Source organism: Pogona vitticeps, chromosome 4 (genome assembly GCF_051106095.1).
Source record: "Pogona vitticeps strain Pit_001003342236 chromosome 4, PviZW2.1, whole genome shotgun sequence".
In the NCBI taxonomy this organism is placed as follows: Eukaryota; Metazoa; Chordata; class Lepidosauria; order Squamata; family Agamidae; genus Pogona; species Pogona vitticeps.
This window is the reverse complement of record NC_135786.1, coordinates 94,275,760-94,288,052: the sequence shown is the minus strand read 5'-3', so window position 1 is coordinate 94,288,052 and position 12,293 is coordinate 94,275,760. Positions and strand designations below refer to the sequence as shown.

The following is a 12,293-nucleotide window of genomic DNA, read 5'->3' as shown; positions in this document are numbered from 1 at the left end:
GTAATGTACTGTAGAAGAATCCATTTAAAAATGCCTCACAGGCAGGCAGTCACTCAGAAAGCTCGCCTGAAGAGAAAGATCTTCGCCTGCTTGCAGAAGGACAACAAAGGTGGGACCAGCCTAGCCTCCTGTGGGAGGGAGTTCCAGAGTCTGGGTACACTGGAAATCTTTTAGCTATGCAGTCTGTAAGGTGTTTTTTTTTTTTTTGGAGGGGGGTGTACAGTTATTATAAAACAAGAATAAATATTATCCTTCCTAACTCAAATAAACAGATACATTCATTAAACTCTTACTTTGAATTTCAATTTCAGTATGTATATTTGAATATATATATATAATCTCTGCAAAACTTTTTTTTCTCATACTTTTATAGGCATTTTTGGAACTGGCTACAGAAGAAGCTGCAATTACTATGGTTAACTATTATTCTGCTGTGACACCTCATCTCCGTAATCAACCCATTTATATCCAGTACTCAAATCATAAAGAATTAAAGACTGATAATGCGCTGAACCAGGTAATACATGTTTTCTCATAATTGCAGTAGCTGATAATACATTGATTCCTTTTGTTTAGATTTCTTGAAGTGATTGTTTTATTTTATATGTGATGTATCATTGCATGGCAGAGACTATGTTTTGTAAATAATTAAAAGTGTTTAAAATGTAGTTGCTTTGAAAAAATAAAGGTTTTACTAACAGTGGCTTGGATCTCAGGTTTACCTATAAAAGGAAAATGCTACTTTCTTATATATGTAAGAGAGAACTATATTTCCAATATATTTAAATCCATTTAAATTTCACAACCCTAGGAACCTCTCCATATTTGATCTACCCTTACTATAATGCAGTCACTGAAAAAATATATTCTTGTTCACTTTGGGAAATACCTGAGAATGAAGCATTTGATCTTGAAGGCATTTAGAACCTATTCTTTCAGATCAAGACAGTACTCTACTTGATCAGGGAAACTACTGCCCTGCATGTGCTAACTTTAAAGCTCTCTTTAGTATTTGATGTTCTCAATTCCTATGAAGAATGTTAAAGCAGCATTGACCTGTGCGCTGTCAAATGGTAATATCATCACATTCATTTCTTGCATTCTTTTCTTGATCATAGTAACTGTGCTATAACAAGCAACATTTTAAGGACATTTTCTATTATACTCTTCTCTTCATTAAGCTTTTCCTGGTGTCCTATTTGAAACTGAATTGTTAAATCAACTTTTTACGCAGGTTTCCTGAGAAAATGTTTCCATGATACTGAACCTTTTGCCTAGAAGCTTTATGAATTGTGTGTGATGGTGGTATTTAGATAGTATATTATTTTGAGAAGCCCTTTGAACAGTGAGACTTTACAAAATGTGTAGTTATGAAACAGTGTTACTTGTGGGAGGGAGCTCATTTCTCATTTTGCTGATGGTGACAGCAAAAAAAAAAAGATGCAAAATGAATAAAAAGGATCTGCACTTTTAAGAATGGTTTTATACCATGGGATAGGACTAAAATGATATACAGAATTAGTATACCTGACCTTATGCTCTCTGGGCAATGCCTTGACATGGCTGATATTGTGGCTTGAAAAAGATCCTGCTCTTCATCTGAAAGTTTTGAAGTATTGTCAGCTCCATTTTTTCAATGGATGAAAATTTAAGAAACTGCACTACAATGGTGCCTCGCTTAACGGGCGCCCCATTTAACGACGAATCCGCATAGCGATGAAGATTTTGCGGTCGCAAAAGCGATTGCATTGCGATGTTCCCTATGGGGAAAAATCGCTTTGCGACCATCCCGAAGCTCCGCTGATCAGCTAGGTGAAAATGCCAGCTGGGGCTTTGGGAGGACCGTGGGGGAGCCCTCCCCCGCGATCCTCCCAAAGCCCCAGCCGGCATTTCCCCCCCAGCTGATCCGCACGGGCTTTGGAAGGATCGCGGGGGAGCCCTCCCCCGCGTTCCTCCCAAAGCCCCAGCCGGTATTTCCCCCCAGCTGATTCATGCGGACTTTGGAAGGACCGCAAGGGAGACCTCCTCCGCGCTCCTCCCAAAGCCCCAGCCGGCATCTTGGCCCAGCTGATCGGCTTCCCCCCATCATCCCGAAGCCCCGCTGATCAGCTGGGCAAAAATGCCGGCTTCGGGATGATGGGGGGAAGGGCTTCCCCCCCATCATCCCGAAGCCCCGCCGATCAGCTGGACAAAAATGCCAGCAGGGGCTTTGGGAGGACCAGATGAGCGCTCCCCAGCGGTCCTCCCAATGGCCCCATTTTCGCACAGCTGATCAGCAGTTCCAAAATGGCCACCCGCTGTGTTGCCTCGCTTTAGAGGCACCGAAAATGGCTGCCCCATGGAGGATTTTCACATAAGGTAAGTTTTTAAGCCCATAGGAACACATAAAATGCGTTTTAATGCGTTTCTATGGGCTTTTTTATTTCACATACTGACGAATCCGGATAGCGACGTTTTTTCCGGAACGGATTATCGTCGCTATGCGGGGCACCACTGTACTGATGTTGCATATAGTATCCATTAGAAAAAAGCCATTTGTGGAATTGAGCTAGTGACATGTTTCTGTATCAGTATATGAAAAATGAAATTCCTGTGGTTGCTATATTTAACTTGACTTCTTCTTCGTGGCCTCTGTGAATGCACACAAATGGGTTCAGTCTGCACCTGCGCTGGACTCCTCAGAATATTCTAGAGCTTTAAAAGTAATGAAATTATTTTGCTGCCATCTAGTTTGCTTTCAGCTACATATGGGATAATATTAAACACAGCTTTCTCAATAAATATACATTTTATAATACAGAAAAATTGAAGATATTTAAACATACTTTTTGCTATTTCAAAGTGCATATTTCAAGAATTACTATTAATGAAATACTATCTTCCAAGACATTGGACCTGACTCACTTGTACTTTATATGTTTAGTTAATTTACGTAAAAGGTAATGGCATCACTTTTGAGTGGTGTCCACTATAAATCTTAAAATACATGCATATTCCACGGATCTCAATAAACACTAGCTTAAAGAAATACCATGTTAAGAGAATTATTCTTAGCAAATAGTAATTTTTTAAAAATTAAAAATATATACAGTAACATATGTAGATGTACATGTATATGTATATGTAAGCTGCAACAAATTGAAAAGTATTTCTTTGTATTTCTGAAACAACTTTATCTATCTATCTATCTATCTATCTATCTATCTATCTATCTATCTATCTATCTATCTATCTATCTATCTATCTATCTATCTATCTATCTATCTATCTATCTATCTATCTATATGCCGCCCACTCCACCCAAAGGTCTCTGGGTGGCTTACAACAATTAAAATTCAATTAAAATACAATAAAAGATAAAATGATTAAAATACTCTAAAAATTGCCATCAGGACCCACAGTTGATGTTATTTCAATTAAAAGCCTTCTGGAACAGGAAGGTTTTGACCTGGCGCCGAAATGTCATTAACGTCGGCGCCAGATGAATCTCAGTTGGGAGGGCATTCCATAGTCTTGATAATGTATTTGAGTATAATCAGAATATATAAAAATTGAAGATTTTTTAAAAATCAAATTGATTTAAATCATAATTTAAATTGAAAAATACAGTATTTTTGATTTAAGTCAAAATCCAGTTTTTTATTTAAATCATTATTTAAATCATATCCACCCTGAGTGTAGTACATTAATATAAAGAAAAACTTGCTTCTGCCAAAAATACTGATATCTCTGACCAGTGTTTAAGAAATACACATTTCTTTTAGACACATGGTTTGAAACTTAGTACAATTAAAGTTTTTTTTAATTTATATTCCACCTTTCTCAAGTACCGGGAATTAAGCTGGCTTACAAAAAGATTAAAGCAAATATAAACAGAGAAGGTAAAACCAACCAAAACAAAAAAAACCCAAGTAGATAAAAATTAAAAAATGAAGTTATAACACAAGTTAAGTTATTGTAGTAATAAAACACTTTAAAAATACGTATGTTTTTCAGATTTGCATACTTTGTCATTTAACCTCACCAATGTTTAATATGCTGCAAAATGCTTTACACGTGTTTCTAATTTGAGGGACAGTTATGGTCTGGATGAGCAGGTATAAGTTTTGAGTCTGTGTAGTCAAATGAAGTGCATATAACTCTCTGAATATTTTGATATATATTGTTCAGAATTCTATTGGCCTTGGACAATGTACATAAAATTGCACAACTTTGGCTTCTGGCTGTCACACGCTTGAAGTGATTGTTCTGGCTGGTGGTTGTGTGCTTGGATATACCCAGATCATGTACAATGGTCATGTAGAAAATTGAGAAAACTGCGTGTATAATTTCCCTTACATGTGCCGTATTTCACAACAGGATTCTGACTGTTTGTACAGTAGTAAGATCTTATTTTAGGGGATGTAAAAATACAGTTAACATTAGATTTACTTAAAAACGTGTACTTCTGTGACCACCAATGGTGGGGGTCGCTTTGTAGGTCTTAGCCATAGCCTCTATGAACTTTAGACTCTTATTGCTGTTAGAGCTTGTATTTTTTAGGGTAGAAGAACAGGGCACAACATTCAGTAGGGTACCTTGTACCTCTTTCCCTGACAGTCCACAGAGGGGTTAGTTACATTCACTAACCCTGCATTGCTCTCTTTTCTCTGTAGGGCCCCAGTGCCACTCACTGAGTCCCTGGTATCTCTAATCTGGGGATGAGGTGGAGTTCGCAACACTGACCCCAGCCAACCAGCACCCTTTGGGGGTGGCCATTAATGCTAGGCCAGTGAAGGTTCCTGAGCACCAGCAGTTTGTCTCATTCTCAGATGATCTGTTGCAGGTTGTGCCTCTTCCTCTACCAGCACTGCTTGTTGGGATGAGCCTGGTGGGTTGGGGATCAACTAGGAATCAGTGCCATCATTGTGGGGACCCAGGTGGGATGACATCCAGCACTCACCACATCCTTTACCTGCAGGGAAGCAGACCCATTGGCTTATCCACAGGTCCTGAAACAGCAGTGGCTAGTCTTCACTCAGGATCCAGAAGGTGGAAAGGGATTCCTCAGAGACCTCATCCCAGTCTTCCTACTCCAAGTCCATTGAGGATAATGAGTCCTCCTCTGTCCTTCTTCTCCTCCTCTCTTTTTAAAACTTGCTGCCACCAACCTGTTCTGGCACTCCACCACCACTTTCCAGGTGTAGCTCATCCACCTTTGGACTCCCACTTGGGGCCTCACCCCTGCCGCTGGGGTCTCTGGGAAGTCCACGGGGAGGGGGCAGGGCAAAACAGATTGCTAGGGACAGCCAGAGTGTTCCCCTCACATCTTAAAGGAAAGGGAGGGGAAAAATCTAGTATTATCTCCTGGGGAGGAAGTTTCATGAAGTATAAGATCCACAGCAGAAAGTACTGATAAATATGGTAATCTCTGTCCTGACTGAGATTCTAAGCAACAAGTAGAGATACTCAGAACCAGCTGACTATTGCATAGGATAGTTGCCTAGAAAGAAATTATCTTTCTAGCATTCAGTCATTCCACACATCTTGCCATTCAGGCTATTCTTTATATCACTCTTCATATTCTTGGGAATATAACTTAGGAGAGTATTGTGCTTTTCTTTTCACCCAGCTTCACTGTATAGACCAGGCTAGGTTATCAAGGGTGGAAAGGAGAGTGTCTGATTCACCTTTTCAGTTCTCAATTTTCATTGCTATGATCTTTGTAATAACCTTTCCAGCCCCTTCTTCCTCTCTGCTGCTTCCAAACTCATTCTGCTGCCTGTACATATTCTAACTTTAGCTTACTTATAAGGCCTGAATAATAAATTACAGTCCACATTCCATCAATTAAGAGAAGTGTAAGTAATTAGTGGGAGACATTTGCATATGTCTAAATGGAAACTCAGTTATAATTTTCACCTAAAGTGCAGTCTTCATTTTTTAAAAATTGGATTACTTTATTAAAGCTATACTATAGGGTGTACAAATAAAAAAAAGTGAGTGTATCTGTACATAACAAAAACTGTTAAATTACTTTGATTCGATGTACACTTCTGTGTTTCTGTGCTGTTATCACATGGTGTGGCGATCATAGTTATTTTTACAAAAATGTTTACTCTAAGAAAAGTCTTCACTATTGTTTGTTAACTAAATTGATTAAATTTATCTTTATGTCAAAGTGTCCCTAGTGAGCTGATATGGGAACTGCGGAATTATCTAAATTTCTATTGGGCAGAGAGGGGGAAAGGACAAGATTTTTTTTTAAAAAAAAAAGTTGAAATAAAGATGTTTTAGGTATAACTGTTTTCATGTAAGAAAACAGATCACTAAAAATACCAAAGCATTTGGATATTATTAGTTAGTTTTTTCTCTTTCTCTTCTGTTCCCATTCAGTAGTAAAAGCAAGGTAATTCTGACCTTTGCTGTTGTCTGAGTGAGTAAGAAACAGGGGGTCTCATGCCCAGCAGCAACAAAAACAAAAACCATCCTAAATTTATATTTAAATAGAGAAGATGTTATCTGGACTTCCTATACCTGCTCATGGGTAAATACAACTTCCTACAATAGAATGCCAGGGTGGGACTGTTACCTTTTCAACGATAGAACAAAATAGATACGGCCTGTGAAAACACAGACTTCTCCGTACTTGCAACCTAAATGATACGAATCTGATGAAATAAATATCTAGATCCCATTAAATGTAGAAAAACTGGCATGAAGATCTGGAGCATTAAGTATTCGTGTTGTCATATGTTAAGGGAGGAAATTTAACTATTCTTAGAAATTTTATTGACTTTTCTTTTGAAGGTAGTTTGAGGCAACAATTAAATATACTAACCTACAAACCCAACTTACATATATGTTTTAAATATATTTTCTCTTTTTATATATATCTGTAGCGAGCTCAAGCTGTTCTACAGGCAGTGACCGCAGTGCAGACAACAAATACTCCTATAAGTGGAACCACAGTTAGTGAAAATGCAGTAACACCAGCACAGAGTCCTGTCCTTAGAATAATTATTGACAACATGTATTATCCTGTAACCCTCGATGTACTCCACCAAGTAAGTCTTTTTTGGGGATTTCTTCCTTTTTCTTTCTCAACTGAGAACCAAGTAAGCATCATAACTATAAATTCATTGTAAGAATGTCAACTTTGAACAGAATCCATTTGTCTTAAACACAATCCCATAAATATTGATAGTGCAAGCAACTTTATTTGTTCCGCAGACTGGTTCTTGTGCATATCAACTACTAGAATGAATGAGTGAATGACCACATAATGGATAGTAGCTGAAAAGGGAAAAACCCCTTGTGCATTTGTCCTCACACAGTTTTTTCCCTGGTAGAGTTTTGTTTTTAGTTTGTAGATCCCCTTCTACCGAGGCCTAACAGAACTAATTTCATATTCTGACATCCTAATGTTCTGTGATGCCTATCTCTTATCAAATGAATTTGAAGTATTTTGACATCACAGCACAGGGCACATTCTGCTTGAAATGTATGATGAGAAGATGCACAGTTGCCATTATTATTATTAGTTTTTCAGTTATCATTGTATCTTCTTTGGCCCATGGCCCAATGCTGAAACATAGTTTTTGGGTGAGAAGCTCTAGAACAGGGGTCAGGGAACTTTTTTACCTTCCACCCCCCAAATTTATATACATTGACATCCCCCCCCTTGGCTCTCGCTGTCTGCGTCCGACCCCCGCCTCTGCGCTCGCCCAAAACCTGTGGTCACCGCCCGGTCAGCCATTCTGGAGCTGCCACACCGCTGGGAAAGTGTGTCCTTGGTGAGGGGAGGTGGGCGCCGCAGGGCCGGCAGGTCCACTGGCCGTGACCTCAGGTGAGGCGGGATGGGAAGGGGGCCTCCTCGCCAGCACACCGGACGGGTGGGCTCGGGCAGGAAGGAGAGCCCCGGCCAGGGCTCCGCCTGGCAAAGGGTCCAGCTGGTCTGGTGCACCATCCTCCCCCTCCCACTTTGGAGGCAAGGAGGGCAGGCAGGTGCCCTGTACAGTTCCTTGCTAGGGCTCCCTCTCCCCACGACGGAACGCCTGCCTACACACAGCATTGTCGGAAATAAAATGCCTGGGGGTAAAATGCCTGCCGCAACAATCCTCATTACCCTCAGGATTTTTATTTTTACCCCATTTGGGGTAATTTACCCCTGTTCCCTGACCACTGCTCTAGAATATGATTACAGTAGTCAGTAATTGAATTGGTATTGCCGTAGTACCTAAACAGTAGATAGATTTATTTGAGTTGTATTTTAGAAGAGTAATGTGACTATAGAATAGTTAGAAGGGATTTTTTAAAAAAACCAAAAACAGAAGGAAGAAAGTATGGCCATTTTGATATACAGTAAGACCTTAGTGGGGAAAATGAAAGTAAGTAATGCAAACAGTGGCTGAACTCCAGTAGTAAGTTATAACTAGAATAGGCCCGTTGAATCATTGAAGATGTGGAATATCAACTCACCTGTAAATACTATTTATTTACCACACTTGATCTGATCCTGTTCTAGTTGCGACTTGCTACTGGATTTCAGCAATTGGTTTCAACATACCTATTCTAACTGTACTTAAGTATGAATCTGACCTTTTCTGCCTTTTCATTCTCTACAGTATCTCACTGTTACATTTTCAAGATGTTTGTTTAATGCTTGTGAAATAAGATGTGGAATGAGATGGAGATTTTGGATTAAGAGTTGAGCAAAGTTGGGGGAGCATCCTTCATGAGCCTTATTATAGACATTTAAAAGTCTCATTTTCACCTATTTGTATGCCCAAAACCTCCTGTTTTGCCACACTGTGTCAATGAAATCTGTAGTACAGCAAACTAGGAAGTGTTGATTTGGATACACTTCAAAATACAAATGTTTGTTTACGGGTCTTGCTAAAATAGGTTAACTGTGTCTTTGTTGTGGCATAAGAAAATTGCCATCTGCTTAATGACTTAATTGCCATATTGCCATCTTCATGTCAACTAAAACAACTGATCAGATGTTTCTGAGAGGATTTTGTTAGTTAGTTGAAGGATCTATTGAATACAGTAGTTTGGGGAAATCTGATTGTACTGCATTGCAATTCATAAATTAAGGCAGGCCTTCCCTTCCAGTTAATTCCTGTCCTCTTTTCTTTTTTATTCTTTTTCTCTTTATTTGATTTATTTTTTATTTTTCCCATCTTGCAGAACCATTTAATTAATTGTTATAAATTTTTCTTGAACTTGTTATTCTTCATGTTGTAAGCTGCCTAGAGTGGTCGAAATGACTGGATAGGCGGGGTATAAATAAATAAATAAATAAATAAATAAATAAATAAATAAATAAATAAATAAATAAATAAATAAAGTTTAATGTGATCAGAGAAGCCTGGAAATATAAGCAAGTTCCATTATGACTCTCTGATTGGTTTATTTTATGTAACAGAAGAAGCCCCATTAAACTTTTTTTAAAAAAATTATGTCAAAACACAAAACATTTTCAGTGCAACTACACTTAAGTGTCTGCAATGTGGCGGGAAAGAATCTACTTTTTAATGTTGGATGTCTATCCGTTGTAAACCAGTGATAGCTTTTTTCATAATCCTCATTTAACAATGCTACCTTCCATTTCTAAATTCTGAGTTTGGATTTAAGTTTTGTTGCCCTTATTGTAAAACATGCCCATTGAAAAGTCTCAGGGATATAATAAAACAATGAAAACATTTAGGTGTCAGTGCCAAGTTAAAAAAAACAGGCTCCTACACAATATATCTGTTAGTTTCTGTCAAGACATACAGTAATCCACAGCCCATGAATTGCTTTAAGTTGAAATATCACCGTAGTTGTTACCATGTTTCCCCGAAAATAAGACAGGGTCTTATATTAATGTTTGCTCCATAAAACGCATTAGGGCTTATTTTCAGGGGATGTTTTATTTTACAGTCATGTCATCTTCTGATTGCTGCACAATGCTGGATGGTGAAGTTTCACTTAACTGGGGCTAATTTTTGGGGTACGGCTTATATTACAAGCATCCTGAAAAATTATAATAGGCCTTATTTTCAGGTTAGGTCTTATTTTCAGGGAAACAGGGTATCTGTTGCATACTGAGTTCTGTGACTCAGCTTGCAGCTGATAATGTCCTTGGCAGGCTCTTAACGTGGGGCAGGTTGCCTCCAGCAGTTAATGCCGTTTTCTTAGCTATGCAAGATGATTTTGATCAGTAACGATTTTAATGTTTGGATGACTCCATCGGTTTTTCAGACTTTGAAAAACAGCAGTTTAACAAAACTGAAAGTCTGTCAGATCTTTTAATGAAAAATAATGTTGGTCAAATCTTTTAATAGAATATAATAGAAAATGTGAGGATGTGGGTGTTTTGTGACTTTTAGAGTTGGATACTGATACAGGTTTTTTCCCTTCAACAGATATTCTCCAAGTTCGGAGCAGTTTTGAAAATAATCACATTCACAAAGAATAACCAGTTTCAAGCATTATTACAGTATGGTGACCCAGTAAATGCCCAACAAGCTAAACTTGTAAGTACACTTTTAATTAATTATGTGTAGTCTGTAATAACAGATACGGGTTCTTTAACTTCAGCTGGCAGAACATATTTGGTCAGAGTTTGAGTTATCAGGTAAAATAAACTTTTGAAGATTGTAAATCAGGAGCTACATCTTTTTTAATATTTGTCTTTTCTAAGTTAACAGTTTGGTTTCATTAAAAAAATTTTAGTATGGAAATTAATAGCCGTACTTTCAGGAAACATTTCTATGGATATATTTGCATAAACCATTAGTTTTTTACTAAATAAAGCGTTTTTAGTGTCCAGTCATGAAATTTTGGAAACAATGAACCACTGCCCCTGTTTTGAATTCAAATAAAGCTGCTTCTTTTAATTGTAGCTACCTAGTTTACCATTAGCAAAAAAGAGGTGAAGCAGAACTAGTTGTGTGATGTACACATGAAACATTTTATGTAGAAGTCACAGTTTATTAAATTGATGGTTTACCAGGACAAGTTCAAATGGCTGTTTAATAGAGATAATTCTTTTGACTTTGAAAAATACATTTTAAAAATGAATACTAAAGGAGTTATATATATTTTTGTGGTGCAGTTTATATAGACTGTTGCTACTGAGCAGTGGCTGAATGGTATATTAAATTGTTTTTATTCCAGTATGGAAAACTTTTGAATATTATTCTTAATGTATTACCAAAAGACAGATTTTAAAAATGAAACAACAGCTTGTGGTGGTTGATCTTTTAACATTATTGATACAAAACGGAGATCAGAATATGATTTCTGAATAAAATATTTTAGGTTAGTAAGGAGGCTGTTATTGATTAAAAGGACACTGGCCTTAATATGAGAGTCAAATTATTTCCTTAGGCAACTGTGTCTTCTTCATGAGTTTACTCTGCAGTGCAGCTGTATATGACCTAACTAGATTTTCAGTCATGCAGATATTTACCATGTAAAGATCAATTTTAAAACCAAGACATAGGAAAGTTTCACTTTTAAATTAGTCAAACCCATGAAAAAAGATGGAATGAGAAGTAAAAAGCTTCTTTCTACCAAGCTTGAAAAATTATTCAAGAACACCTGTGTCCATCGAATTCTAGATTAAATGTTGTTGTTTGAAACAGTCCTTTTACTATAATAATAATAATAAGAATAATTGTGTGCTGTCAATTCTGAATTTTGTGACCCTTTCTAGGTGGAGAGTTGTTGTTTAGTGGTTAAGTCATGTCCGACTCTTCGTGACCTCATGGACTAGAGCACTCCAGGCCATCCTGTCTTCCACTGCCTCCTGGAGTTTGGTCAAATTCATGTTTGGTAGCTTCGATGACACTGTCCAACCATCTTGTTCTCTGTCGTCCCCTTCTCCTCTTGCCTTCACACTTTCCCAACATCAGGCTCTTTTCCAGGGAGTCTTCTCTTCTCATGAGATGGCTAAAGTATTGGAGCCTCAGCTTCAGGATCTGTCCTTCCAGTTAGGGTTGATTTCCTTTAGAATGAATAGGTTCCTTTAGAATGAATAGGTTTGTTCTCCTTGCAGTCCAGGGGACTCTCAAGAGCCTCCTCCAGGACCACAATACAAAAACATCAATTCTTTGGTGGTCAGCCTTCTTTATGGTCCAGCTCTCACTTCCATATATTGCTGCTGGAAAAACCATAGCTTTGAGTATGCGGACCTTTGTCGGCAAGGTGATGTTTCTGCTTTTTAAGATGCTGTCTAGGTTTGTCATCGCTTTCCTCTCAAGAAGCTGGCATCTTTTAATTTCATGGCTGCTGTCACCATCTGCAGTGATCATGGTGCC

The 12,293-nt window shown here is 38.0% G+C and overlaps 1 protein-coding gene across 4 annotated transcripts in view; it reads left to right on the top strand.

Moving 5' to 3' along the window:
- The window catches only part of PTBP2 (polypyrimidine tract binding protein 2), a 105,962-nt gene that overhangs the window by 59,116 nt on the left and 34,553 nt on the right, over positions 1-12,293 (top strand). For all 4 annotated transcript variants that reach the window (XM_072997959.2, XM_072997961.2, XM_072997960.2 and 1 more), the window contains exons 5-7: positions 374-517; positions 6,882-7,046; positions 10,395-10,505. In XM_072997959.2, coding sequence (XP_072854060.1) covers positions 374-517; positions 6,882-7,046; positions 10,395-10,505 — 420 coding nt within the window. The remainder of the gene's footprint in view (positions 1-373; positions 518-6,881; positions 7,047-10,394; positions 10,506-12,293) is intronic.